This window comes from Silene latifolia, chromosome 2 (genome assembly GCF_048544455.1).
Source record: "Silene latifolia isolate original U9 population chromosome 2, ASM4854445v1, whole genome shotgun sequence".
Taxonomy (NCBI): domain Eukaryota; kingdom Viridiplantae; phylum Streptophyta; class Magnoliopsida; order Caryophyllales; family Caryophyllaceae; genus Silene; species Silene latifolia.
The window spans coordinates 166,814,949-166,839,594 of NC_133527.1; the positions used below are offsets into that span (position 1 = coordinate 166,814,949).

Consider the following 24,646-nt stretch of genomic DNA (forward strand, 5'->3'; position numbering starts at 1 on the left):
TTATTTTTATTTTTATTTCATTAGTTTTCATTTTACAAATGTATAATAGGAATAGCTTTGTATTTTTATTATTATTTGTAATTATGGAGCATCTTCAAGACGGTGCCATTCGGAAGGGTGATCCGACAAAGACGGTGTCTTGGGAGGCGTGCCATTTGAAGAATCAAGGGACCAAAGGAGTTGGTTTCCGAATATGTAATAGATTATTTGATTTTCTATTTTAAGGAAGGCCATACTAGGAATTTTATTTATTGCTTTGCATTTCTTTTAATATGTTGCATGCATAGCCAAATCGCCATAACAACACATGCATATCATATCGAGTTATCGACCGTGTCAATTATAATTATCGTAGTTCACCGCTTTAGTTCACTTAAAACGTGATAGATAATAAATTGACAAGACCTCTCACATATAATAATTGAGATAAAGCCTTACCAAATAGTAGAAACTCATGAAGTACCAATTTCGCAAGGGAGTTAATCCGGCTTCACCGTAATACAAACCTTGTTACGTTGGCGAAGTGGGGTAGTAAAATGTTATTACATCGAAATTTGGATTGAGCTCAACGGAAGTATTGTTGACCGTAGTCGCATGTGTTCCGGGCTAAAGATGAGAATTAGAGTAATTTTTATCGACCGAGAGTTCTAAAAGTAGAATTGATTAAAAGGTTAATCTACCGAGTTATATTAATAAGGGATGAATCGGCTCACCGTGCCCAAGTTAATATGAATTTGGATCTCGGAATCATTTATGTAGTTGGGTGGAGGTCACTATATAAATGCAATACTTGTAGTTATGTTAACAAGTATTATTAAAACGATAGATGATAATTAAATTCCTTCATTTCCTATTTTGTAGTCAAAATTTGTTTTAATCAACCGCAATGGCAACTCCAAACGCGTCCGCATCCACTAGTTCCACCCCGCTTTCCAATGTGTCATGGCTCCGATCCTTCATGGATCGATGTAAGTTAGAAAAGAATGGGTCCAATTTCGCCGATTGGGATGCACAACTTCGCTTGGCCGCGCAAGGTGACGACAAGCTTCGTTACCTTACCGAGGCATCTCCCACCGAACCACCTAATACTAGGTCCGCCGCTAGGCAATCCTATGAGGATTACCAAAAGGAGTCGGCTGCAATGAAAAATGTATTGATCTTTGCTATGGAGGCCGAACTCCAAAGAAGTGCTATAAAGATTAGCACCGCTCATGAGATCTACATGAAGCTTGTGAACATGTTTTCACGAGCTCCTAGGGTCATTCAATATGAGGCGGCTTCCGCATTCTTTGATCTTAACATCAAAGAGGGCCAAAAGGTGAGTCCACATGTGCTCAAGTTGATAGAGCATGTTGAGACCTTGAAATCACATAAGGTGGAAATTCCCGATGAACTCGTGATTGATCGAATTCTTCATTCCCTAAGCAAAATCAAAGCATATGTTCAATTCCGGGTGAATTTTAATATGCAAGATAAGAAGGTTTCCCTTGATGAGTTGCACAAAATGCTTGTGCAAGCCGAAAGGGACATGGGGCTAAGTGTTAGCACCACCAAAGATGTGCTCAATGTCAATCAGAAGAGCAAGAAAACCTTCAAGAAAAGCGGGAAAAAGGGAAAGAAGCGAACTCCCAACAGGAACTCAGCTAAGACTTATGAAGCAAGCACCTCCAAGCCCAAGTACAGTGCCCCCTCCGGGGACAAGTGCCACTATTGTTGTGGAGTTGGGCATTGGAAGAGAAACTGTTCCAAATATCTTGGCGACATCAAAGCTGGAAAGGTTACTCCAGTAGGTATATATGACTATCCCTATCTTTTATGTTTCAATCTCAATTAGTATGTGATACAAGTTGTGATGATTACCCTTTTTATTGTAAATAGGGCCCCCTCCTAGCAAGGACAAAGGCAAGGAGAAGCAAGCCTAGAGGATCACAAGGGAAGCTAGAGTAGCCAACCATGGTGATGGATCAATGGAAGCTTGGCTTTTTAATTTGCTTTGTCTTTAAATTTATGATGAATTTCATGTTTTTAGAACTATTTTGATTTCCTTGTGTGACTTGGAAATTGGTTTGTATCCTTTGAACACGGGTTGTATTTTGGATATTGGTGATTTGGTTTTCAACCCAAATCACTTGTTTTATTATGTTGTTTGTTCTAAAATCATCATCATAAATTACTTGCGTAGAGAAACATTAGAAAAACAACTCAAATTGATCAAGTAGACGATTATGATGATGGGATCATTATATGTCCATAAGTTATGAATCTGATTCTCCTTATGTCTTTGTTACTTAAGGTAACAATTTATTTACATAAGATCAATTCTAAAGTTGTAATGAGTTTTTGAATTCATCAAGTAGGGAATTCACGATACCATATGGACATATTATTCTAATTGGATGGTCAACCGTGAGATACCTAAAATAGAGAGTCTATTAAACCATATTACATGAATCAAACTACCATGTTTGGGATGGCCTTTTGAAGGCTAATACATTATCTTGGATAAATCCCAATACTCCGTTAAATATATATATATGTTTGTGCCTCACAAAGCTATCTCTCGAGAAATTAGGTGTATTTCTGAGAAATAGAGTGGGAGTAAATTGAATCGTCACAAACATCTCCTATAGTTGAAATGTTACTTTGTGAAAGTAATTGAATTATAGAGTGGGAGTTGGTATTGAACTATTATCTATGAAGATAGTATGAGAGTATAGTTCAGTGGGAGTTTATCGCGGTTGTCTTTATTGTTTAAAAATATTACTTTGTGAAAGTGATAGTATTATGACCATGTTACATTTGAGCCGAACATGACCATGTTACATTTGAGCCGAAGCATTACAATCCGAAAATTGTTGCTCATGAGTAGATTTACTTTAAAGTGAGGGTCTCTTTAAAGGGAAATAGAGCTTTAGAGTACACAAATGCATAAGATTTACATAAAGATGTTGATCAAGATAAATTGTGTTAGGGATTGCCACATTTCATTAAATAAAGAATGGCAAATAAAATTTCGCTTTTCTAAAATGGGAATTTAGAGAAGGAAGTGTTTGAAACACATAACCTTAGATGAAGATCTAAGAATCCTGACATATTATGCGTAGCTTTCTTAAATGAACCTAGAATGGTCTTAAGCAAGCATTAAAGGATTATACTTTTCGTTCATGTGATTATAGTGAATTATTTCATTCACATGATTGAAGAATCATGATATACATGAAGTTAAGTGGGAGCTAGAATTGTTTCTCCATGTCATATATGTTGATAACATATTACTTATTGAGAATAATATACCAATGATCTCTTCTGGTAAGAGTAATTGGAAGACTTGGAAAGGGATGCAAAGTATTCTAGATTTTGAATCTATGTGAGAGAAAATTGGCATAGAGTTGAGAATCTTATGAAGATAAGTTCTTTCGTATATGTTTAAACATCAACAAAGTTGAATGGCTTATTCATGATGATGAAAGTGGAATTACTATGATGGAATCATAGTCGTTCACTGAACCCATTAAATTGTTGATTACATGAAATCGATTACTAATGTTTCCGCCATTAGAACGATTATGTATGCCAACAGACGCATGTGCTGTGATGTACCATATGCTAGGTGCATGATAGGTCAATAATAAGTTAATTCATAAGATGGGCTTGTGAAAGCCTTAAAGTACAATTGATGACTTGTACACATGTTTGGATGATAAACTGAGTTAAGGTGTTGAAGGGTTGCACAAACTTTAGTTTCCAAGCTTGAAAGGATTTGATGAAATCCTAAGCTAATGTTATTGACTAAGGAGTAAGAAACTCAGAAAAGTGTTTTAGTTTCACGCATTGCAAATTCTACAAAAGGAATCTAAGTAAGTTGTGATAAAATGGTCAACGTAGGGATTAAGGGTGAATCCCTCTACAAATGACTTTATCACAAGTTATGCGATAACAGTGGGAGCTTCTTTCAAGTTAAAGAGCTCAGGCCTAGTGTGAAGTCTAGACATATACTTAGAGAAATTCATGTTATTAAGAGATAACGTTGAATAGAAGGAAATAGCAATTAATTAAGTTGGAATATATGGATATTGGGTGTATCCACTTGCCAAGCTTGTATTGCATTTTAACTAGTGTTTTAATACACTAGAGATTATAGAATATGAAGTAGTAATAGTGTATTGACTATTCATATGTGATAATCATATTTATCGTTTGAGTTTTTTTATTAAACTCACCCGCTACCTTGTCGTATCCGAATGGGTTGTAGAGACAAATTGAACCCCATTAAAGTGAACTGGATTGACATGGTATTCGCCCCTAGTTACTCATATGAGGTGACGTCTCGAAGTGACTAGAGTGTGATGCGATTGATGGCAAGTTCAAATGCCATAGAGTCATGTGGGATGACTAGTCGATCACATAGGCAGACTGTACGGGACAATCTGTCGGGCAGTGACCGCTTATAGAGTTCTGGTAATTCATAAAGCCTGGTCGTGGCAAGAGCTACTATAGTATTCTTATGAGTCAATTCTTTTGACTAGAGACTATTCACCCAAGTTGGCACAACTTCTGATTAGCTTTGATTTATACTCTACGATTTCTTAAACGAGGTCAAACTGGGTATATTTTGGGTTATGATGGTGTGGTGAACGAAGGGAATAGGGCGATAGGAATTGTCCACCCCTTGTCGGGGTTGTTTGAAATCTCAAGGCCACTCGAGGAGCGATTAAGCGGAAATGCGTGGCCACGCTCGGAAGGTATCTATGATAGATAATTCCGGTCAGACGATTAATCTCGGATCGAGAAAACCACTCAAGATATGATCAAATGTAAGTACGACTTCAAGACACCTTGCATTGAGTGGGAGATTGTAATAGGACAAGAGAATTGGTGACGCACACTTGTCGAGGACAAGTGGGAGATTGTTGGGAAATGTGTCCTCAACAATAGTGCGATCACATGATTTAAATATCATAATTAAATCTCAAATTAAGAATACGTGAGGGATGATTTATTATATAATCAACTGATCGTCATTAATCGGTAATGATTGGTTGACTAGAGTTTGACATTCTTGTCGTCGTGTGACGGTGGTGGTCGATTGATCCCTTAAGGTCACACCTAAAGGACAATTCCCTTAATGGATAAATTGATTAATTGTATGACGATACGAGGTAATCAATTCCTTAAAAGTGAACAATTTACTTGTGAGAGAGAAAATCAATATCTTATTTTAATGGGATTAAATAAGATTTATTTTGGTAATAAAAATGCTTTATTACTAAAATTGCATATTGTTTGAGAAACAATTGAGATAAGAATGAATGGTTAATTATAATTACAAGATGTTGTGAATTATAATTTTATGACCCATTTTATTTATGTGATCAAGTATCACTAGTCAATTTATTATATGTAATTTAATTAATTCGTAAAATGATATTTATGGGATAAATATGCATTAAATTAATTAATAACATGTAAAATATTACATGTGACATATTGTGTGACAAATGACAAATTGACAAAATAAAATGGTAGTCCATTTTATGGTGAATGGACCGAAATGGTGAGTGGGCTAATGGGTAGTGATTATTTTATATTATGTGATAATATTCATATAAATAATTGTGCCTACCTTTATGTAGCCTTACACATCTAGGATTTTGATAAGAGAAAAAGAGAAAGGAGATTCCAATTTTTGTTTGGTTCCCCTTGCCTCTTCCCACCCGGTTTTCCCAACTCTCTTTATAGAGTTTTGGTCTCTTATCTTACTTACACATTCATTCACAAAATCCACATGCAAGTGTCTTTGCTCTTCCTTCTCTCTAGCTTTCTCCAACAAGTTTTTGGAGATTCACAAGTTCTTGTTTATATTTTCTAATATCAAAACTACATTACTAGTGTAGTAATAATAATAATATTGGAAATTTTTAAGGATACTAGTATAATAATCTAGTTAATTAGTATACTAGTTTAAGGGTAAGTCTTGGGTGCAATCTAAGGAGGATTTCTATACTTGGGATCTTGGAGGATCATCCATCATTATTAGCTCAAGAACAAGTGAAGGAAGGTGACCTTACTTGTGCCCAAATTTTCGAACCATTATACAATGTAAGGAACATTGTTTTTCTCATAAATCTTTCATTTTGTTATGCATGCACTAGATCTAAAGAACAAATAATTAACAAGTTAATTAGTTCACTATTAGAGGAGTCTAATAATAGGTATATGAACCTAACATTTAACTCATCCTATCACTCGATCGAGTGAAAATAGTGGTCGATCGAGAAGTGCAGAATTCAATGTTGGTCGATCGAGTAACTATGCTGAAGAAATCACTCGATCGAGTGATAAACATGGTCGATCGAGTGAAACAGAAGAAGCAATTGGTCGATCGATTGATAAAAGTACTCGATCCAGTACTTTGAGTGGAAGGAATCCTAATTTACTATCAAATACCGCCACCGTGTCATCTTCCCCTGCTGTGGAGACGTCACGCATTGATAAGGGTAAAGAAAAAGTTGCGGGGCCACTCATCGCTACCAGGGTGCCCTTCCCAAGTCGTCTGAAGGACGCAAAGATCGAGCAACAGTATGGTAAGTTTGTGGACGTTGTGAAGAACCTCCAGGTAACTGTCCCTTTTTCCGAACTTGTTACTCAGGTACCCACTTACGCCAAGTTTATGAAAGACATTTTGACGCGTAAGAGAAATTTGAGTGAATTTGAGACGATTTCACTCATGGAAGAGTCCAGTAATTTACTTTTGAATAAGAGTCCGCCTAAAATGAAAGACCCGAGCAGCTTTTCTATTACTTGTATTATAGGCAACATGGTTATTGATAAGGCCCTTTGCGATTTAGGTGCTAGTGTCAGTGTCATGCCCCTTCCTGTCTGCAAGAAACTGAAGATGAGTCATTTTAAAGTGACTAACATTACCCTACAGATGGCTGATAGATCTGTTAGGAGGCCCTTAGGTGTCTTAGAGGACGTGCTTGTGAAAATAGGCAAGCTCTTTATTCCAGTAGATTTCATTGTTTTGGATATAGCTGAGGACACTCGGACCCAAATTATCTTAGGAAGACCATTCCTTTGTACAGCTGGGGCCGTTATTGATGTCAGACAAGGCCGTTTGACTATTGCAGTAGGGGATGACACTATCACTTTCAGTCTGCCCAGTACTTTAGCTCGCCCAATGATAGAGGACACTTGCTATTCGGTTGATATTATTGACGAGTCTATTTATGACTTCTGGTCGGGTTCTTTTATGAAGTACCCACTAGAAGCTCTTATGCTTTTTGATGAGTGTGCAGATAGCCCAGACGACGATGACGCTGCGTTGGATTTGCTTGTTGATGATTTAGATGAGCACGAGGGAGAGCAAGTGGAACAAATGATTAGCACTCTTTGCTCCATTGAGGTAAAGGTACCAGAGCGTAAGCCTCTCCCTTCTCATCTTAAATATGTTTTCTTAGACGATACAGAGCAATATCCAGTCATTGTTAGTGCCAAGCTTAGTGATGATCAGCTGACCTCTTTGTTAGCTGTACTTAAGAAAAACAGGAAAGCAATGGGTTATTCACTGGACGATATCACGGGGATTAGTCTCGATATTTGTATGCACCGGATAGAGCTGGAGGAGGATCACAAACCTTGCAGACAGGGTCAGCGTCGGCTGAACCAGAAGATGCAGGATGTTGTGATGGCTGAGGTAATGAAGCTGCTGGATGCAGGTATTATTTATTCTGTCGGTAATTCTAAATGGGTGAATCCAGTACAGGTAGTCCCGAAGAAAGGAGGGACAACTGTAGTTAAGAATGAGAAGAATGAATTAATACCTACTCGAGTAGTGACTGGTTGGCGGATGTGCATAGATTAAAGACAGCTGAACGCCGCCACCAAGAAAGATCACTTTTCCCTTCCTTTTATTGATCAAATGGTAGAAAGGTTAGCTTCTCATAAATTTTTCTGCTATTTAGACGGGTATTCAGGGTTCTTTCAGATCCCTATTCACCCAGACGATCAGGCTAAGACTACATTTACAAGTCCTAAGGGCGTTTTTGCATATCGCAGAATGCCTTTTGGTTTGTGCAATGCCCCTGCCACCTTTCAAAGGTGTATGATGGGGATATTTTCAGAGTATATTGAGTCTATAATGGAAGTTTTTATGGACGATTTCAGTGTATATGGAAGTGATTTTTCTAACTGTATGTCTAACCTTGAGAAAGTGTTGCAGTATTTGTATTGAGGTTAACCTTGTCTTTGAATCGGGAGAAGTGCCACTTTATGGTCAACGAGGGAGTTGTCTTAGGGCACTTAGTTTCGGATAGGGGAATAGAGGTTGACAAAGCAAAGGTGGAAGTGATTCAAAGAATTACCACCTCCCGTTAACGTTAAGGGGGTGAGGAGTTTCCTTGGTCACGCGGCTTTTATCGCCGGTTCATCAAGGACTTCTCAAAGATTGCTAAACCACTTACACGATTCTTTGCTTAAGGATGCCCCTTTTGTGTTTACTGATGATTGTCTTTCTGCTTTCAACAGGTTAAAGCAGGCCTTAGTCTCTGCGCCAATCATACAGCCTCCCGACTGGAACTTGCCGTTTGAGATTATGTGTGACGCGAGTGACTATGCACTAGGAGCGGTGTTAGGCTAAAGGAAAGACAAAGCTTTGAATGCTATCTACTATGCGAGCCGAACTCTGGATGAGGCTCAAGTGAAGTACACTACCACTGAGAAAGAGCGCTAATTTGTAGTTTATGCCTTAGAGAAGTTTCGTACTTATTTAGTTGGGTCAGAAGTTACTGTTTTTACTGACCATGCAGCTTTGAGGCATCTCCTTGCTAAGAAGGAGGCTAAACCATGGCTACTGAGATGGATACTCCTACTTCAGGAGTTTGATTTGCAGATTAAGGATAAGAAAGGAGCTGAGAACGTTGTAGCTGATCACTTGTCGCGACTGATGCGACAAGAAGGGGAAGATTCTCTACCTATAGATGATTCTTTTCCTGACGATACTTTAATTGTTGTCATATCGTCTATTGTTAACCAAGAACCTTGGTATGCATATATAGCTAACTTCGTTGTCAGTGGCAAGCTGCCGCCCGACCTTTCTCATCAGCAAAAGAAGCGTTTTCTGTATAACGCTAAGCAGTACTTTTGGGATGATCCTTACTTATTTAAGGAATGTGCAGACGGTCTCTACAGACGGTGTATTCCGCAGTGGGAGACCAAAATAGTCCTGGAAGGCTGTTACTCCTCTTCATATGGTGGTCACCACGGTCCATCGCGCACCGTGGCTAAGGTACTTCGATCTGTTTTTTGGCCTTCTTTGTTTGCTGACGCTAAGTCTTTTGTTTCAGCTTGCGATGCTTGCCAACGATCAGGGAACATTTCAAAGAGACATGAGATGCCACAAAACGGCATCCTAGAGGTTGAGGTTTTCGATGTCTGGGGCATTGATTTCCAAGGACCGTTCCCATCCGATAAAGGTAACATGGTACATCTTAAGAAATTTGTAGACTATGTGTCAAAATGGGTTGAGGCAATTGCTTTACCTCATTGTGATGCTAAGACCAGGATTAAGATGTTTAAAAAGATCATATTCCCCCGTTTTGGTGTCCCTAGGGTCGTCATTAGTGATGGGGGGATGCATTTTAAAGAAAAGAAACTAACTTCCATATTGTCTAAAGTTGGTGTCCAACACCGGCGTGGTTTGGGGTATCATCCCCAAACTAGTGGTCAGGTAGAGGTCTCTAATCGCGAGTTGAAAGAGATCTTGTCTAAGGTAGTTTCTAAATCACGGAAGGACTGGAGTCTTAAGCTAGATGACACATTATGGGCCTCTGAATCGCCTTTAAGACACCAATTGGTGCATCACCTTATAGGTTAGTTTATGGGAAATCGTGTCACTTACCTGTTGAATTGGAATGTAAGGCTTGGTGGGCAATTCGTGAACTTAATTATGATCCTAAGTTGTGTGGTCAGAATCGTCTTTTGCAGCTAGATGAATTGGAAGAGTTTAGGCTTAATGCCTATGACAGCTCGCGCATTTACAAGGAAAAGACGAAGAGATGGCATGACAAGAGAATCCCACCTCGGTAGTTTCATGTTGGGCAAAAGGTGCTGCTGTTTAATGCCCGGTTGAGATTATTTCCTGGCAAGCTGAAGTCCAGATGGAGTGGTCCTTATACGGTGACAGCTGTTACCAAATTTGGATCCGTGGACCTTGAAGATTACGAGGGTCATAGATTCAAGGTGAATGGCCAATACGTGAAGCATTACCACGAGGCGAGTGAAGCAGACAATCGTGTTGAAGTCTTGCGCTTCGACGAGCTTGACGCGCCAGTTAATTGATGCCAGAAAGGTCGTGCGGGACCTCTTAAACCAGCGCTCTCCGGGAGGCGGCCGGATGTTTTTTTTTTGTACTTTTGTTGGACTATTTATTTTTCTTTAGCCTTATGTTGAACTTTAGACGCTGTTTTATGAACTTCCCATGTATTTCTTTGCTTTTAATGCGTGTTTTGCAGGTCAAAGTACTCGGTCGACTGATATTGTGCTCGATCGAGCACTTTTTTGAGGTAGTAATCACTCGATCGAGTGATATTGTCCTCGATCGACCAGAACCAAAACCATGCTTACTCGATCGAGTGGTTTTCTACTCGATCGAGTCCTTCCATGCGCCAGATCACTCGATCGAGCTGTTCTAACTGCTCGATCGAGTAGTTTTGACTCCCATTTCTTTGTTTTTACGTCTATGGAGCTCTTTGCTTGACTTTCTTTGACCTCCCATGTTCATGGTCGGTTTGGGGAGGTCCCTCTTTATGACGTTTTGTAAGTTTTCCGACTCCATTTATCCTTTTTTCCTTAGTTTGCATGTCTTTCCCTATTTTTGGTACAATGAGGGCATTGTACGGTTTGGTTTGGGGAGGTATGCATCCATATCTGTGTCTGCATGTTTTCTTGCATCTTTGCTTGCACGTTTACTTATTTCCGCATGCATTGTTGTTTTAATTAAAAACCATAAAATTCAAAAAAATTTCAAAATTTCATGTTTAATTTGAGTCGGAACGTTTGAACATTGACGCTACTATGAACCCTTACTTGAGCCCTGCATATTCTTGACATTTAGTTGGCATGATTATGTGCATAATCTACGAGTTTTTGTTTCTTTCTTATCTGAACGAATAGACTTGATTCTATATGTTGGCAAGCTACATTACATTCTGAGGTTAGAGCTTTATAAACTGGTGACATTCATGACCGGTTTCATTTAGGATGTGAGTAGTACTCTCTTTAAGGCATGTAACATCAATTTGCATAAGCATGAGTCTGGTCTTCTTAATACCTGTATGCATTCGGTCTGTGGATGGTGACACATGTTAGGAGAGGCAGTCCCTTTTATTTCATTCTACCCATGAGCCTCACATAGCCAAATTGCCTTTTTGTCCTATCAACTACTTTCTATAATACTTCCTACCCTAGCTGAGCTAGTAACGAGTAGTTCTTGGAATGTTTTATTGCAATATGGTTATTTCATCTGATTTCAGAAGATGGTGGAAGAATTGAAGGGAATGAAAGAATTGTTGAAGAAAAAATGAAACGGAAAAGAAAAAAAAAAGAGGAAGAAAAAAAAAAGAAGGCGAAATAAGAAAAGAAGAGAAAGAAAAGAATAATCATATGAGAAAAAAAAAAGAAATTGGTTAATGATTTTCACTCCCATATCTTATTCATATCTCATGGGGAGTTGACGATTTTTGGTGTTTCGTGAGCTTAGTGCATGGTTTTGCACCGTTTCATCTTGCTACATTGAGTACGAAGTTGGGATGCAGTTTATATTTGGTTTCGTTGTTGCTAGCCTGGCTATTAACTCCACATATCCAAATTCATCTTAGCCCTTTTTTACCCGTTATCTCACTTACCCAAATGTAAGTCCTCGGCATGTGTCTTGGTCACTAGTATGGTTGGAATGCATATGTACGGTTGTAGAGACTTTATTAATGTTAACTGCATGCATGTCCTTATAGGTCGAGTTAGGTGAGTGTCTTATTTATTCCTATCTTTCACATATATACTCACCTTGTGCCTAATTTTGAGTGACGAGCGACCCGTGAGAGTCCGACATCTTTTGAGTCTTGCAAGGTCGACGGTTCAGTAAGTTTGAAACATTGATTTAACTCTTTTGCACTTCTCATTTGCCACTTTGTCATTTTGTTGCATTAAATAGGTTTTAGTGGGTGATTTGTAGCTGTGCGTTGGTCCCGTTCCACTGTTTTTTCTTAGTTGCATTCATATTTGCTTGGGGACAAGCAAAGGTTTGGTTTGGGGAGGTTTGATGCGTGTCTTTTATATAAGGTTTTTACCTCATTTTTACACGCATTTCTGTACTTTTTATGTAGCACCTGGCTACAAATACTTCCGAATGTTCTACTTTGGTTCGTTTTATGTAATTTGCAGGAATTAACCGAAGAGGAGCTAAATCGAGCCTTAATTGTCCCAATTGTATGCATTCATGGAAAATAAGGAGCCGGAGCTTGGAAATCTAACACTTGGAAGACACGTGAGCTGGATTCGGGAAGCATTTCAAGTTTTAACGTGCTTAGACCATTCGATCGAGTGATTAATTACTCGATCGAATGCTTTATTTGCTCAAGATTGGTCGATTGAGCTATTTAAGGAGTCAATCGAGGAGTTTTTGCACGAGGTGCTCGATCGAGTGGTTTGTTTCCACTCGATCGAGTGGTTTGGTGATGAAGTGCTCGATCGAGTAGATTATTTCTACTCGATCGAGTGGTTTCTTGCGCTTTAGTTAATTTCCGCCTAATTATTTCATGGGCTTTTGTAATTAGTCCATAGATTAGGTTTTAGGATGGATTTTTAGTATAAGACTGAGAGAGTAACTACGTTACTCCTCTCTTCACTTCGTTCGTTCGTTTCCCCATTATACTTTGTCACTGTTCTTTGGATTTTATTCCTCCTCTATACTTTGCTACTCGGATTTGGATTTTGCGATTGGTATTATCATTCTAGTTTTATTCTTAATCTTATTTATTGCTTTAATTCTTCTTCTCTTTATTATCATAATTGCTTAATTGAATCCTTATTAGTTTCATCATCATGTCTAGTTTTAATTATCTGTTTGTTGTTATTGATAATTCAATGATTATGAGTAGCTAATTTTCTTATGCTGAGACTATAGGGGATCCATAATATGAAGGGAGAGTAATCGATTTACTAGGTTAATCTTGGTATCTTGTCTTTGTTGGTTAAATGCTACAATTAATTGTATCCGTCTAATTGAGTCGACGCAATTAGACATTTAATTCTTAGTGATCCTTGACCTGGACCGAAAGGTTGGAAAACGCGAGACTAGTAGCGAACAATAGGGTATTGCAGTGAGGGCAAAAGTTAAGTTGTTTACGCTTTAGGGTGAATTAAGGACCGAAAGGTGACGTTCGCTACCCCTTAGACTGTATTAACATTGACCTGAGACCTAGATTACTTGACCGGATGATTATGGTGAACCGTTTGTCTTATTTCTCTCTATCTGTTTATTTCCTCCCTTTTATTCTCTTCTCCTTATTCTCTTTAGTTTAGAAAATCACATTTATAAACCCCCAATTTGGTTACCTTGACGAACTTAGATTTAGCCGACAAATTCCTACCTCTCTGTGGATTCGACCCGACTTCCCTAGCTATATTAGTTAGAGCCAGTTGGTTATTTTTGACAGGTACGCGACAAACGTGTCAACAGCTCCAACTCAGCAGAGAGCTGCTACTGTTGAGAGGGGCATTGTTACTCCTGTGATTGTGTCTAAACCAGTGGTTGAGCAGTCCATGCCTAGAAGACTCCTTACAAGGATGATGAGACAGGAGTCTGGGGAGAAAAGAGTTTTTATACCGGGAGGCTTGAGCTTCATGGAAACCTTGAGTCACTCTATTCAGAAGACAAGAGATAGGATTGTTGAAAAGGGTGAAAGAAGTAGGGTCCTTGTTGACAATGGGTAGTTGTGGTTTTTGGAATGTGCGAGGCCTGAATAGTATTAACAAACAGCTTGAAATAAAGCATTTTCTTAATATGAATAATGTAGGTTTATTTGGTTTAGTTGAAACTAAAATAAAAAGCCATAGTTGGAATAAAGTAAGGAATACTTTGTGTTAGACTTGGTCCATATGTACTAATTCTAGCCTACACAGTGGGGGTAGAGTATGGTTATTATGGGACCCTTCTATGTTTGATGTTAATGTGAAGGATGTGACTGCCCAGGCCATACATTCTGAGGTGCGTGTATGATAAATTCAGGAGGAAAACTTTCTGGTATACTTTGGTGTATGGTTTCAATAAGGCTGTAGAGAGGGAGAGTCTTTGGAATAGCATTAGAGATTACCACAGGGGCATCAATGGTCCTTGGGTGGTTTGTGGGGACTTCAATGCTATTTTGGACTTTAACGAAAGGATTGGTGGGGCACCTGTTTCTTATGCCGATGTTCTTCCTTTGGCCCAGGTTACTCAGGATTGCAATTTGGCTGATCTGAAAGCGACTGGTGCTTTTTTTACGTGGAATAATAAGTATGAAACTGGTGATAAAGTGTATAGTAGAATTGACAGGGTAATGATAAATGATGATTGGATCACTACCTTCCCTCCTGACAGTGTGGCAAATTTCCTCCCTGAGGGGTTATTTGATCATTGCCCCTGTCTCATTTCCTTGGAATGTTCACATCAGCAACGTACTAAGTCTTTTAAGTACTTTAATATGTGGGCATTTTCTAAGGAGTTTGATTCTACTGTCAGGAATTGTTGGAGTACAGTAGTTCAGGGGACACCAATGTTTAGAGTGGTTCAGAAATTGAAGTTATTGAAAAAAGCTTTCAGGAACCTGAATAGGGAGAAATTCAGTGATATTGAGAACTTAACTAATGTCGCTGAGTTAGCACTTAAAGATATTCAGGTGAATCTGGTTCAGGATCCTTTGAATTCTGAACTCTGTCATACTGAGAAAATGTGTGCTGCAGTATTGGGAGAACTAATCAAAGCTCGAAATATGTTCCTTAGTCAAAAAGCTAAAGCAGCCTGGATTGCTGAGGGAGATGAGAACTCTTCTTATTTTCATTCAGTGATCAAAAAACGCAGAAGCCATAATAGGGTATTGATAAGTAGCATTTTAGTCGTATTTTACCCCGCATTTATACCTTATTCCGACTCGATTTTGTGTGCTTAAATGTCTAAAAAGCTCATTTAATTACTAATTTATAATAATTAGTTGTATTAGTTTATAATTAATAATTAATTGTATTTATGTATAATATTAGTATTATTATTATTATTATATTAATTTAATGTGCAGGCAAGACGGGAAAGTGAGGCGGAAGAGCAAGACGGGATTATGAGAAGAAATGGCGGAGGTGAAAATAGGCTAAATCATGGGAAAATAAACTAAGTAAAGGAGCAGCTGCTAATTTCAGACGGTCTTTGCTGAGCTTTTACTACCACCTCCGCCACCGTGGCAGCCACCAACCACAACCACTAACCACCCTTCACTTCCAACATCACATTCCAACCACCCACGACCACCATGGACCACCGAAAAAGCCACCACAAACCCTTCTTCCACCCCTAGCCACAAACATACAAACAACACCCATTTCATGCGACCATCTTTCAACCACCACCAAATCCACCTCCAGCCACCGTGGGAGCCACCCATCACCACCAATAACATCCTCCCACTTCCCACTTCACAACAAAACCTTCCATCACCACCACTGACCACCGTGGAGGCCACCACGACCTCCCCTATACCCCCTGTCCATCGACATGAACAAACAATAACCATGTTTTGTGACCGTCTTTGCTGCCCAAATTCGACCACCATACAGCCACCCACAACCACCGTGGCCACCACACATCACCACTAAAGCCAACTACTATCACCACCCAACACTCCCCAACCGCCGGCAGCCACAACAGAAGCAACCACGACCCACAACTCCCTCCTTAAACCAACTCGCACAAACACCTCCCCTGTTTCTCTATGCCGGCCAACCGGCAGCCGTTCTCTCCTCCGGCAGGCAAACACACCCTATTTATCTCCTTTGTTTGAAGAACTCGCTACCGGTCATAGCCACCGGTAGCCGGGCAACCGGCGTGCAACACCGCAATCCATCTCGAATATCAATTTTGTGCTCTATGCCGGTAAACCGTCTGCCGGCTCACCGGCAGCCAACACGCAACACCAAAATTGCTCTCCTTTCTTCATGGTCTCGCTACCAGTGCCACGGCCGGCGGCCGGCCTGCCGGCAGGGCCCCTCTGCCTCGTTTTACCTTTTTCATTTGTGTCGATGCTTTGTCCTTTTCTTTTTGTATTGTGTGTCGATTGACTTTGTATAAGGGTGGATTAGTTTTGTGATTAGAATTATTAGGATTATTATTATTTATTATCATTATTATTATTAGTAATTAGTAGTATTATTAATTAGTAAATTAGTATATAAGGAGACACATTACATTACTACCATTAGTTTACCTTACATTAGAATTAGACTAGAATTTAGATTAGTCTCTCTATTTTTCCTCTCTCAATATTTAGAACCCTAGAATTAATTTTCCTCTCTTCAATTAGTCTAGAAAAATTGTAATCTTTATTAGAAATCAATGTAATTGTTCTTTAATTTATCTAAGTTCTTCATTTCTCATTAGCATACATTTGGTCATCTTTGGGTTGTATTTTGGAAGACAAGAAGAAATTCATCTCCTTTATCAATCCAAGTTCATTACTTTCATCTTAGTTGGTATAATTCTCATCCTTTGTTTACATTTACTTTCATTAGTTTACATCTTTTATGTTGGTTAATTATTATCCATTCAAAGTTTCTATCTTTATCATGTTTACAATGTTTACTTGTGTGTTGTTGCATATTGTTGGTGATTTCTCATCCATGAACATGTGTGAGTAGTCTCATATAGTGTTTAGGGGGATCTTGGGTCATTAATGGGTATAAAATTGGGTTAATAACATTTGGTGTTGGGTGATTAATTGGTATTTACTTTCATGCATATGAAGTGCTCGATGAAATGTTTGAACGAAAGTTGAATCTTTTATTAGCATGTTTAACTTGTCTTGGTGCTTAAGCTATTGGATGGTCTTTATGTTACGATTAGTAGATCAATCGGTCTTGTTCTTATGCATATTAAGTGTTCGTAGAATTGTTTGAACGAAAGTTTGACCCTTTCTTTGACATGTTTGACTTGTCTTGATGCTTATGCTATTGGAAGGTCTATATGCCATGTTAGTATTGAGTTCATCTTAATTAAGTGACAACTTGTTAATGAACTTGAGGTGACTAGGAAATTAGTCTTAATTCTTTGACCATTGTCATCACCCATATCTTGTTTTAATCTTGTTTTATGCCCCCAATAACCCGAGTGAACCCGAAAGCTCTAGTCTTTCTCATATTGATAAATTACAAGTTCATTTAGTTTAATTTTATATTTATTTGCATCTTAGTTTATAATCAAACCTCCTTCATTTATTAGACTAAACTAAAGACTAAAACAAACCAAGTATCTAACCCCCGCCATCTTTGTGTTCGACACCCTAATTATACTACTTAATTTGGGTTCTTTATAAATTGTTTTTGATTAGGAAATGACGACAAATCTCTTATTATCAGGTATACAAAGTGAAGGATATTAGACAAAAGGAATGCTGTTCTCCTGGTGACATTAAGAGTGCTTTTGAAGAATTTTATATGTCACTCCTTGGTGAGTCTTAGCCTGTGACTCCTATTAACCAGGCTATTGTCAGGATGGGGCCATGTCTAACAGCTGATCATAGAGCTTCTCTGCTAGCTCCCCTTTCTGATAATGAAATTAAGAGGGCAATGTTTGATATCCCTGGTAACAAAGCACCAGGCCCTGATGGCTTTGGGAGCCAATTTTTCAAAGATGCATAGCACATTGTTGGCCCTGAGGTGTCTGCTGCTGTTAGGGATGTATTTACCAAGGGAAAACTGTTGAAGCAATGTAATCACACTGTGATTACTTTGATACCTAAAGTTGCTATTCCTGATAATGTCAAGCAATTCAGGCCCATTGCTTGTTGTAACACTGTCTACAAATGCCTTTCCAAATTAATTTGTAATAGATTGAGAGATATCTTGCCTGATATTATAAGTCCTTCTCAGAGTGCTTTCATTAAAGGGAGGGACATAGTGGGGAACATACTTATTTGCCAAGATCTAATCAGATTGTACAAGAGGAAAGCATGTTCTCCCAGATTGTTGATGAAATTAGATCTGCAAAAAGCGTATGATTCTCGTTGAGTGGGATTTTGTGCATGATATCTTTGTCTGCTTTGGCATTCCCTCCTCAAACTATTGAGTTGCTTATGCAATGTGTAACTACTACTTCCTACTCTATTGCTCTTAATGGTGTGACCTTTGGCTTCTTCCAAGGGAAGAGAGGTTTGAGACAAGGAGACCCATTGTCTCCCCTCCTTTTCACCATTTGCATTGAATACCTCAGTAGGATTTTGAGGGTAGTTCAGAGGCACAGGCAGTTTAGGCACCATCCTCTTTGCAAACACATTGGACTGACCCACCTTTGTTTTGCAGACGATCTGATTATGTTCTGTAAGGGGGATAGGAAGAGTATTGAGTTACTACTGAATGCTTTTGGCTATTTCTCTAAGGCTTCAGGTCTGCAAATGAACAAGGAGAAATCTAATTTTTTTGTAATGGTATGATCGAGCAATTTTGATTACAGAGATTGAATCTGAGACTGGAATGAAACCTGACAAGGTTCCTTTTAAGTATTTGGGGATCAATGTTTCTCCTAAAAGACTGTCAGTCTTAGAATGTCATTGTTTGGTAGAGAAAGTTGTTGAGAGAATAAGGGGATTATGGTCTAGAAAGTTGGCTTACTCTGGCAGACTGGTTCTTGTGGAATCAGTGCTTAGTTCCCTGCATTCATATTGGGCACGGACTTTTATAATTCCCAAAACTGTTATTGCCAAGATTGAAGCAGTGTGCAGACGATTTCTTTGGCATGGTACTGAACAACATGAAGGTCCTGGGATGCTATATGTCGTCCATTTAACCAAGGAGGGCTTGGGATAAAGAAACTGTCTGATTGGAACATTGCAGCACTGGGGAAATACGTTTGGTGGATTAAACAGAAAGCAGACCATTTGTGGGTCAAATGGGTGCGTTCCATTTATATCAAAAGATGCACCTGGAAGGAGTATGAACCATCAATCAACAGTAGTTGGGCTTGGCGCAAAATTTGTCAAGTGAAGACTATTTTTCATCAACTCTTTTATGGTAGTGTGGGACAACTGACAGGGCAGTATACCATTAAGCAAGGATACAATTTTCTTCGACCTGATATTGAGAAAGTCAGGTGGGCATCATTGGTGACAGTTCGTTGGATGTTGCCCAGACATAGGTTATGTGTGTGGCTCATAGCTCAGGAGAGACTACTCACACAAGATAGGCTCAAGAAGATGCAGATCATTCCTGATAACCTATGTTTCCTGTGTGGACTGGTTGAGGAGGACCATGAGCACCTCTTTTTCAGGTGTGAGTACAGTAGAAAATGCAGGGATTTGGTTCACAGGTGGTGTCCTTTTCAGCTGCCTGCAGAGCATTGTTGTGACTGGTGGATTAAATGGAGATCACGATGTTTGGCGAGGAAAAAAGTGCTTGCAGTTGTGTTGGCAGCCTTGATGAATAATATATGGTGGTGCAGGAACAAATGCAGGGTGGATATGATTCTCCTTAGACCTGAAAGCTTAGTCAGACAGATTCACAATGAAGTTCGGCTAAGGTTGAATAGTATTAGAATTGGTAGTAAGAATAGTAAAGCATTGCATTGGATTGACATAATATGTAAGAATTAGGATAAGCATAGTGCTTATCTTACAAAATTGTTGTAATGGGCTTGGTTAATTATTTAATGAGAAGCTTACCTTTCCCAAAAAAAAAAAAAAAAAAAATCACTAAAACGATAACTTTAGTCAATCTCGTTTCGTCAAACATGTAAGCTTGAGGGTATAAATCCCATTTTATTACCTTACTTTTATTTCTTCTCAATTAATGTAAATCTATATCAAAAGCACGTTCAAAAACCGATTTAAAATCCATTTTTTAAAACCGTTTTTACGAAACAACAGAGGTCAGACGCCGAGAAGAAACGCAGCAGCAACTGCGCCTCTTTGAAGGGTCGCAGCTTTGCTGCGCCTCTTCCAGAGGTTGCTTGCTGCTCCTGCTCTTCTTCTTCTTCCTCGACTTCCTGCAAGTTTCTCTTTTTCTTATTTCTTTCGTTTTTTTGTTTTCTTTGTTGTTTCAGTATATAAATCATATATTTTAACAATTCCCTTTTAATTACAACGCTTAATTCGTCCTTAATCCCGAGTAATTCAATACTTTCGGGTTTTCGCCGTTTTAATTCAAATCGATTCTTCGGGGTTTCGATTTGTTCATGCCGAGATTCTGGAATCCTAATTTGATACATAAGTTTTCTTCTGAATCTTGGTTTTCCAGTTTCGTCCTAATTTAACCTCAAGTTTTGCTTTTTTTTTTTGTATTTCCAACACGAGTTCATCGTATAATCATAATCATGTAAACTGCTGTAATTTCTTGTTTTAATTCGTTTTACGGCTTGCCCAGATATATATAATCGGTTAAAATACTTCAATTCGAGTCTAATATCGATAATTCACCTTAATTTTACCAACGAACGATAACAATGTAGCGGTTCTGACTTCACAGCCAGAACCCAGCTCTAGAACAAACGCCTGAAGTGCTGCGCCTCTTCCAGAGGACGCAACAGATGTTGCGCCTGTTCTGGGTTGGTCTCTGTCTCTGAACTCTTTCTCGCTGTGACGTAGCTCCTAATTACGGGTTAAATCAACTATTATTCGTATTATCACCTCTAATCTGACATATTTTCATATTTTAATTCTAAGTTTATTTTTCTTTTATTTTCTTCTTCGAAATCTCGTCTTTGAGTGTGCTTTTGACGTAGGTCAATTAAACCTTATAATATTTGTAATTTTAATTATTGTAATTCATTTATCGTAATTATTATTATGTATGATTTAATTTTATGGCATTCACATGTATTAAATCTAACATCCAACTTCGACCAAATTGTTTGCTAAAACACGTGTTCACCGACATAGTCTAATTTCACATGCTAAGATTAATCTATGTTTGTTGCATTGCATGCATTACATCGACGACATATCAAATATGAACAATTTCCCTAATCATTAGTAGAGGCCGCTATCGAGGTGGGCAGGATTAGGTGTTCAAATTAAAGAACTTCCTAATACGTACCCTCACCCCTTACTCCAGTTATCTCTGGACATCCGTGTCCATTGGCATCTCGAGAGTCATTCTAGACATGGAATGCTAAAGGTAACGAATTTCTGAGTGTTCATGTCACTGCTTCGTGTCTTGACATGGCATGAGGTATTCGAACGGTTTCCAATTTTTCCACAATAAATTGGTGGCGACTCCACAAATGCAGGCTTATTCAACCTTTCACCGGTTTCAATGCCTCACCAACCGGTAACTGTAACGACAAATTTTGTATTGCGATAACTGAAATACAAAACAAGGAAACAAAATGAGTTTTTATTAATATCAGAAAAGTTCGTGTACAATCTCTAATAATCCTTTGATTCTAACTAAACAAACAGGGTACGCGTGCACGATCCACGTAGGGGGTGCGCGTGCGTTTTGCACGTGGTGCACGAGCAGAGGGTGTATGCACTCTACGCGCGACGTTGACTTGTATTCTTGAGAGGGTAGAATGACTTGAGTCTCTCTTGAATGTTTGAATGTTTGAATATTCGAGTTTGAATGTTTGAATATTCGAGTTTGAATGTTTGAGTTTTCCTGCGCAGGCGGCACGAATTTGTTGTGCTTGTTGACTACTTATGTTGAATTTCACGAGATTTTCAGAGAGAATTCCAGAGCTTTTTTTTTTCGAGTTTTTCTGTCTCCTCTGAAATGAATAAACTTGGGGTATTTATTGAGAAAAGTTGGGCTTTCTCCAGCTTAGGGTTGCAGGCCCATTTCTCGGTCCGTTTGAAATTTTAGCCCAATTGAACTTCTGTTTGGACCCGAATAATTCAGAATAACCCAAATTTGATTTTAAAAGGGACAAAAATAATTAAATTGAGTAATTTATTTATTATTAACTCAAATTAATTAATTTCTGTATTTTCGACACTTAAATAAAATTTCAGTGCCTACAAATTGCCCCCTCGAGACTTTGTCACGTACACCATTGAAGTGTTTCAGCGTGACAGGGTCTCGAACCTTCTTTTTTTTTTGACTTGGAAGTCAACTGACATCCATCTTGTTGTGGCAGTAGCATTTTTTTTTCGGCCATCCTGTCATTATCTTACTTGGCGGATGGTTGGCGCACTACAAGAAAACTTGAAACAGGCGACCGAAATTTGGCGACTGAAAAAAGCAGTCGCCAAATTGGCGACTGATATTCAATTTGGCGACTGAAATTAGTCGCCAATATGGCGACTGACTTTTTCAAAAAAGGAATCAAACGTGGCGACCGAAATATTGGATTTGGCGACTGAATTATGGGTAGTCGCCAATTTGGCGACTGAATTTCAGTCGCCAAAATGACAATCAGTCGCTAAAATTTATAGTACAAACCAGCCTGTCATTTTAAAAAGGGAATCTACGTGGCGACTGACTTTTTGAATTTGGCGACTGAAATTAGGGTAGTCGCCAAATTTGGCGACTGATTTTCAGTCGCCAAATTCAAAAAGTCAGTCGCCAATTTTTTTATTACTTTCAGCCCCCTCTCTCCTACTTTACTCTTTGTGAAACAAAAAAAAAAAGGGGGACGAGCGAGCGATTTGGCGAACGACGACACCAACCAACAACACCACACAACCACCCTTCCACCGCCATTTCCACCGCCATTTCCACCGCCACATCCACCGCCACTAATTAGGTTAGTTGTTTTTGTTTAATTTCAGTTTATTTAGTTTAATTTGTTAGATTAATTTATAATTAGTTTGATTAATTTGTTGTTAGTTGGTTAGATTTATTTGTAGTTAGTATGTTTTATTAATTTGTAGTTAGATTTAGTTTAATTTGTAGTTAGATTTAGTTTAATTTGTGTTTGAATTAAAAGGGAATGATTAAGGGGGTTTTTGTCTAGGTTTAGGGTTATGGGTGGGGGTGGTTCGGTGGGTGGCGGTCGGCCGGCGGTCGGCCGTGGTGGGCGTGGTTGGGGTGGGTCGTGGGGTGGTGTTTGGTGTTGGTAGCTAAGTGAAATGTCTCATTATCATTAGTATTAAGCTAAGTGAAACCGTCTTAATTAATATTATTATTATTATTATTACTAAGTTAAGTGAAACCGTCGTATTATTATTAATATTAAGCTAAGTGAAACCGTCTTTTGCATTAATGGAATTAGCTAAGTGGAACCGTCTTTTGGATTAAGAGAAATTAGCTATTAGCTAAGTAGAACCTTCTTTAGGACTTGATTTTGATAAATTTAGTTTGATAATTCATGTTATTGATGAATTGAGGTAGAATAACCTTGTTATTTTTGTTTTTCTTTTCTCTTTTCAGGGTTGTCACCGCGCTGCTAGGCACCACCGTACGCGGTAGCTGTTGCTTCTTGTTTTCTTTTCATTTTTGCTTTTACTTGATTAGGTAACCTCCTCTTACCAGTTACCTTTTAAATTTACTAATTTTAGTTCAAATTATGTTACGGACTATAGGATAGAAGCCTTTATTATGTGGTTGAATTGGGCTATTGATTGACTTAATTAATTTAGTACTTGATTGTGTTGTTGTTTGATTTGATGTTGACTTAGTACCCGTTCAAGAATTACTCATTAGGAGTAATTCTTGAATAGTCCCCATTTTGGGACTGTCTTTGTACGTTTCAAGTCATTTAGGTAGTAAACACGTACTTGTGATTTATTAATGAGGAATGAGTTTGGTGGCGATCCCTTTAATGTTCTCCGAATACATGTATATGTGTATTTGGAGAATCAAGGGAATTGTCTTTGCCGAATTTTTTCCTCATTAATAAATTACAAGTGTGTTTGCTAGTGACTTGAAACGTACATTGACGGGTTTATGTTGGAGTGATAAGGACCCCATTCGAAGATGGATTACTTATTGACAATATTTATATATTGTTTTCATATGTTTATTGTATAATGTGGAGTATAATGTTTAAATTTTGTATGTAATATTATTGTTATTTTTTTAAAATGTTTAAATTACTTTGGGGTCTTCTTTAGATTAAAATGAAGAGATTGGAACGTTCATGGATGTATGAAGGAAGATTGGACCATTCCAATAAGAAAAGACGTCCTACCGCTAGATTTATAAAGGGTGTTAGCGAGTTTATTGAATTTGCTAAACAACAAGATGAATATGACTTGGTAGACAAAAAACTTAGGTGCCCTTATGCCAAATGCAAAAACCTGAAATACCAGCTTGACATTGTAGTAGAAGAACATCTCATTATAAACGGGTTTAAACCAAATTATTACAATTGGATTTCACATGGAGAAGCATATTCTCCAATTCATGAACAAACTCACACCCAACAAATACAAAATGATGAGAACCCATATAGAGAGATGGTTGTTTATGCTAT

General features: G+C 38.4%; 3 protein-coding genes across 3 annotated transcripts; all 3 read left to right on the forward strand.

Annotated features, from left to right (window-relative positions):
• The first annotated feature begins 867 nt into the window (after nt 1–867).
• Nucleotides 868–2,109, forward strand: LOC141630979 (uncharacterized). The gene is made up of 2 exons (XM_074443709.1): nt 868–1,790; nt 1,879–2,109. The coding sequence occupies exons 1-2, from the start codon at nt 887–889 to the stop codon at nt 1,920–1,922; spliced, it is 948 nt and encodes a 315-aa protein (XP_074299810.1). The 5' UTR covers nt 868–886; the 3' UTR covers nt 1,923–2,109.
• Nucleotides 2,110–5,519: 3,410 nt separating this feature from the next.
• LOC141641583 (uncharacterized) lies at nt 5,520–18,306 on the forward strand. The gene is made up of 6 exons (XM_074450240.1): nt 5,520–5,554; nt 13,713–13,985; nt 14,170–14,263; nt 14,328–15,128; nt 17,758–17,881; nt 18,041–18,306. The coding sequence occupies exons 1-6, from the start codon at nt 5,520–5,522 to the stop codon at nt 18,304–18,306; spliced, it is 1,593 nt and encodes a 530-aa protein (XP_074306341.1).
• Nucleotides 18,307–18,320: 14 nt separating this feature from the next.
• LOC141641584 (uncharacterized) lies at nt 18,321–19,883 on the forward strand. Its single transcript, XM_074450241.1, has 3 exons — nt 18,321–18,681; nt 18,749–19,033; nt 19,129–19,883. The coding sequence occupies exons 1-3, from the start codon at nt 18,321–18,323 to the stop codon at nt 19,881–19,883; spliced, it is 1,401 nt and encodes a 466-aa protein (XP_074306342.1).
• The last annotated feature ends 4,763 nt before the right edge of the window (nt 19,884–24,646 follow it).

What these genes read in the sequence shown, in the direction of transcription:
- LOC141630979 (XM_074443709.1), top strand. Translation starts at nt 887, where the DNA reads ATGGCAACTCCAAACGCGTCCGCATCCACTAGTTCCACCCCGCTTTCC. An exon ending in TGGAAAGGTTACTCCAGTAG is followed by an intron (nt 1,791 to 1,878) that starts GTATATATGACT and finishes TATTGTAAATAG; the next exon opens with GGCCCCCTCCTAGCAAGGAC.
- LOC141641583 (XM_074450240.1), top strand. Translation starts at nt 5,520, where the DNA reads ATGGTAGTCCATTTTATGGTGAATGGACCGAAATG. An exon ending in CCCAGGCCATACATTCTGAG is followed by an intron (nt 14,264 to 14,327) that starts GTGCGTGTATGA and finishes GGTTTCAATAAG; the next exon opens with GCTGTAGAGAGGGAGAGTCT. An exon ending in AACGCAGAAGCCATAATAGG is followed by an intron (nt 15,129 to 17,757) that starts GTATTGATAAGT and finishes GGTGAGTCTTAG; the next exon opens with CCTGTGACTCCTATTAACCA.
- LOC141641584 (XM_074450241.1), top strand. Translation starts at nt 18,321, where the DNA reads ATGATATCTTTGTCTGCTTTGGCATTCCCTCCTCAAACTATTGAGTTG. An exon ending in CTATTTCTCTAAGGCTTCAG is followed by an intron (nt 18,682 to 18,748) that starts GTCTGCAAATGA and finishes TTTTGATTACAG; the next exon opens with AGATTGAATCTGAGACTGGA. An exon ending in CAGACGATTTCTTTGGCATG is followed by an intron (nt 19,034 to 19,128) that starts GTACTGAACAAC and finishes GGAACATTGCAG; the next exon opens with CACTGGGGAAATACGTTTGG.